A 4985-nucleotide genomic window follows, 5' to 3' on the forward strand; every position below is an offset into this window, starting at 1 on the left:
CAGAGTGAAGTAGAATCTCTGCGTGATGCCACACTTCCACTGTAGCACTAAGGAAGGCTTCCTGGGGGAAGAAGCATCTCAGCTGTGCCTCCAGGGTTAGAAAGTCATTGAGGCAGAGACAGAGACATTGTGGCAAGCATGCTTGGCAGCTCTGCAAATACAACCATCGCGGCATGATTATCGCTAGCTTACTTTGACAAAGGACATTTCAGCAGAAGCAGAACAAAAAAAGCTTTAAAACAGAAAACCAAAGAGACGTCACCCGCAAGTTGTATACCATATTCCATTTATTCTAAGACACATTCTTTTCCACATCTCACATGTAGATCAGGGCAACCATACTATTGATACTATCTCATAATAAATGGACGGTTTTCTATTACTTTTCTGCTAGTTGTAAGTAGTGATTTATCTTGCATCCTATGGGAGCTCGACGTGATCAAATAGCAGGATTGTTTGATGAAAAAGGAGGCTGATGGCTTGAGCTTCTAGGCTTCTGGGTGCTTCTTCCAGATGGAAGAGGAGTCATGACAAGGGTTCATGAGATACTCTGATATGACCTGTGAAGAACACAAGCAAAAAATATCTCTACAGAATAGACACTTATGGTGCCATGTTCACAGTGACATTTTTCACAAAGAGCCAAAACACGGAATTAACCCAGACATCCATCAATGGATGAATGATAAACAGTGTGTTGTTTTGGTGTAAAGGAATGTCATTACTCAGCCTTGAGAAGGAAGGAAATTGTGACACGTGGGACAACATGGATGAACCACGAGGACTTTGTGCTGAGAGAAGTAAGCCAGTCAAAAAAGACAACTCCTAAAGGTTTCAATTATATGAAGTCTCCAGAGTCATCAAATTCCTAGAGACAGAGCATAGCATGGTGGGTGCTGGGGCCTGGGGAGCAGGGACGGTGGAGGCGTTGTTCAATGTGTATAGACTTTTAGTTTTTCAAGATGAAAAGAGCTCTAGAAATCGGTTGCACAAAATGTGAGTGTACATCATACTTCTAACCTATGCATGTGAAGATGGTAGGTTTTATGTTTTATGAGGATAGGTTTACCACAATTTAAATGATAGATTTATGTAAGGAAGATGGGACTGGGAAGAAAGGGAGAGTCTGGCGGAGAGACCGAGGCTAAGGTGCTGTGATTGATGCAATGGTTGAAGGAGCCGATAGGCAGACGAAAAAGATGAGAAACAAAAACTCACCAGCGTCTCAAAAACCCACAGAGAAAACCAATCAAAAGGATCAGGAGGGGCACTACTATTGCCAATGATATCAAGCCAATGGAGATGGGGTTTCCTGAAAATTGGGAAGGACACAGGATGTCACTTCAAAACCCATTCTCTGAATCTTCTGGCCTTCCTTTTCCTACCTGATGGTCACCTACTCTTGAGTATGCCCCTCTGTCCCTCCACCCCTGTCTAGCCCTCCTCCCCTCTCCCCTTCCCCCCGTTTTCTCTCTCCCCCTCCCCCTCATTCCTCCATCCTTCTCCCTTCCCTCTATCCCTCCTCTTGTCCCTCCCCAGCCCCCTCTCATGAGTCAAGCCCACCTGTGGCCAGTGTCTCCTTCTATGCTTGAGGACCATCTCCCCCATGCCCAGGTGGGCCCCAGCTCTTTCTCACCCCAGTGGAGGACGATGTCCTGGCCTCCCAGACTGCTGTGTCTCACTCGGCAGGACAGACCGGCCGCCTCCCGGGCCGCCACGTCCAGGGTCACTCGGAGATACCACGTCCCATCCGCGTGGGGCAGGACGTCGCCTCGCCGGGTGCCCCGCTGCTCCTGCTCACCCCGCATCCACGTCACCCACACGGGCTTCGGGTAGAAGCCGGAGACGTGACACACCAGCAGCAGACGGCCGGGACCGGGAGGGCGGCCGGCGGACAGCCAGGCCTCCGGCTTCACTGAGGCAGAAAGGAGCAGGGAGATTATCAGATTATGACTCCACTCTAGAGGACAGGGATTTGGAAACTCAGAAGTCTGGACAGTGACCCCTTCTCCTCCTTTGGAAACCAGAGTATTGATTAAGTCCCTCTCTTCATAGGTACCTCCTCTTCAATTTAAGGAACGTGGTGGGAAGTGAAAGGGAAAAGCCTTAGGGGGGAATGGGACTAACCTTTTCTCTGCAGTTCTGTCTTCCCTGCATCGAGGACGCCCAGGAGATACCGAGGGCATGTTTCAAAGAGGAGCTTCTCGCCAATGTCCCGGATGCCTTTGTACTGACTAACGAGCTCACAGATGCGCTGTGCCCTGCTGCCACCCTCTGGGGCGGGCACACAGGAGTAATTCTTGAGGCTCACGAAGTCCAGTCCTCCCAGAGCCCCCCGCACGAAGCTCTCGGTGCCCCCGCCGGGGTGCAGCTGACAGCCGGCTATGCCCTGGATCTCAAAGGGGTCTGGGCACAAGGAAAGTGGACAGTTACTAAGAAGCAAGGAAGAAAGAGATGAGGGAAAAACCTGGGATTTGGGATTTGGGTGACGCAAAAGGTCTGAGGCATGACATGATGAGCCCAAATCTCATCACAGCAATCTGAGAGTTTTCAGGAAGCTGAGAACCAGGGAGAGGCACACGTGCAGGTCACTAATGATAGAGAAGGAGATGAGATGATGTATGAGGTCAGAGGGGAGACGGGGCTGGGTGTGCAGGCTGGGGGCCAGCCATCCAGGGTCAGTAAGAGAGATGCACTGGAAAGAGGGTCAGGCAGGAGGCTCCAAGAGAGGGATTGCAGGCATTGGGGAAGACAAGTGGGGCTTCTTGCTTGGGGTTTGAGAGAAGCAAGTTACCCAAGAGCCAACCCGGAGCTGTGACAAAGGGTCACCTTCACCTAGCAGAGCAGAGGGTGAGCAGCAGGACCAGCCTGGAATGCTCCGTGGGGGTGTGGGGTCAGGGGTACAACTTCAGAGAAGTGTGTGCGTGCAGCTGGGTGATGCAGGAAGTGTGTGTGTCGGTGGGAGGCGGGGGAGAGGGGGGATCAGAGGGAGTCGTAGCCTGAAGCAGGGGAGAGGAAAGTCCGTGAGAGCCCCCGTGTCAGGGGACTGGACTCACACTGCATCTGGAACTCGGAGGCGTGGTCCTGCACTTCCAGGACGAACCCGCTGAGGTAGACCTGGATGATCTCCTCCACCTCCGCCACCTCTTCATCACTGAAGTTCCCCTTGGACCAGGACTTCAGGAAGATGGCCCTGTCCGCGGCGCTGTCCCAGCCGTGAATCTGCACGTCGCCCACCCAGCCGGAGCCCTGGGTCTGGGCCCAGCTGCTGTTGGCGAAGGACGAGATCTGGATGGCCTGGTAAGAAGTGGGCCCCTGAAAGGCTGTGGGGAATGGAAGGGTGAGAAACGTGAGGAGAAAGGGAAGCGGGAGACGATGAGATGACGGACACTGGGAAGATCCAGAGAAAAGGGACCCAAGGTCTGAAGAGCAACAGAGCCCAAGACATTGGTCCCCAGGGCCTCAGGCCCCCTCCCCCGGTCTGGAGGGTGGTGGGCCGGGCTGGCGAAGCCTGACCTTCCGGGGCTTTATCTGGACCCCGTCCCCGTGCTGGTGTGGCCTGTTGCCCACTTTCCTCACCGCCACGGCCCGGGCAGAGAACCGCAGGCAGCACCAGCAGCAGGAGCAGCATCTCCCGGAGACTCTCGGAGCCGCTGCTGGTCTCAGGCTTCAGCAGCTCGGCTCAGAGCTCGACAGGGACTTCCTCTTCAGCTGGCAGGTCTCCAGGTCTGAGATTTGGGCTTTGAGCGAAGCAAGCTATACACACGCCAGCCAGGGGAGGAGGGCTGCACTCCAACAGCCCCGGGCCTCCCACTCGCCTCTCGTTTCCACTCCAGCCCGACTAACTCTGACATTTTTATCTCCCTGGCCTTCAGCTGCTTCCCCACCCTCAGTTCCTTCGCACTTACTATCTTGGAAGCGCCGCGGCGACACTGACAGGCCACGTCACTGACAGGCCATGTCAGCAGCCCACTCCTGTCCTTCCACACCCTGAAAGAAGAGGGTCACGTCGGCAGCTCCCGGAGCTCACGCTGACCCGGAAGGAAGTTTAGGTTTATCCATCCAGCTCAGACTTTTCCCAGTCTCTCCGCACTGGCCCTCTGTCGTCCCCAGTCCCCGTGTCCTCAGGGTCCCTGTTGTCCCTGTTGCTCATGTCATCCCCCTGCCTCATCCCTCTCATCCACGTTCTCATGGTGGGGGTGTGTATGTTGACCGTCACTCACAGGAAGGCAAGGTGTTGCAGACACCACCCCGACTGCCGTGCTACAGATCCAAACCCCAAATCAAATAGGATCAACACTGCCGTGTACACTGCAACAAAACTGAGCTTCTACCACAGTCATTTGTGACAGTGAAAGTGACATTTTCTACTGGCATATGGTCTTCTTTTCAGTAGCTCTCTAGCTTTGGAGCTTGGAGTAACAAATCTTTTTGAGGCCCGGAGAACCTAGGGAGTCAAAGATAGATTTCTCTAGAAGGTTCACAAGCAATAGAGTCTCTCTCCAACCTCGATCTGCATTTTGGCCTTTCTGACACCAAATGAAAGATCCCGAGGTGACCAAGGAGCTTGTCACTTCTCACCAAAAGTTTAGAGGTGTTTGTCCTAAGATGCCGTCCTGTCTTCTCTGAGAATGCCCTTGGCACGTTGTAACAATATATAGAGCATTGCTGAGTGCACTATTAGGTCCCTAATCAATGCTAGCTGTAAAGAGAATCCCTGGATTTTCTCCAATCGGGAAGAAATGACAAATTTGCATAGATCTACATATCATCTAGCAGAAGGTGGTAGTAACATCCAAGCACAGGGGCCTTCACCAAGATGATCCATTTACGTAGATAAAAAATGCAAAATGAGGATTTTAACGATCTCTATGCCTGGAAATGAATGGTTCACGATATTAAGAGTGGCCTTTATCCAAGACTGATCGCAACATATGTGAGCCAGGACAATATTCCGGGAATCCAATTCCTCTTATAAGCTCATT

At 52.6% G+C, this 4985-nt stretch overlaps 1 protein-coding gene across 1 annotated transcript; it reads right to left on the reverse strand.

The window, feature by feature from the left end:
* Positions 1–269: 269 nt before the first annotated feature.
* LOC116575715 (T-cell surface glycoprotein CD1b-like) lies at positions 270–4183 on the reverse strand. The gene is made up of 6 exons (XM_032317130.1): positions 3517–4183; positions 3057–3323; positions 2128–2406; positions 1637–1915; positions 1219–1312; positions 270–560 (listed from the first exon to the last, which is right to left on the reverse strand). The coding sequence occupies exons 1-6, from the start codon at positions 3629–3631 to the stop codon at positions 539–541; spliced, it is 1056 nt and encodes a 351-aa protein (XP_032173021.1). The 5' UTR covers positions 3632–4183; the 3' UTR covers positions 270–538.
* Positions 4184–4985: the final 802 nt, after the last annotated feature.

Source organism: Mustela erminea, chromosome 17, assembly GCF_009829155.1.
Source record: "Mustela erminea isolate mMusErm1 chromosome 17, mMusErm1.Pri, whole genome shotgun sequence".
NCBI lineage: Eukaryota > Metazoa > Chordata > Mammalia > Carnivora > Mustelidae > Mustela > Mustela erminea.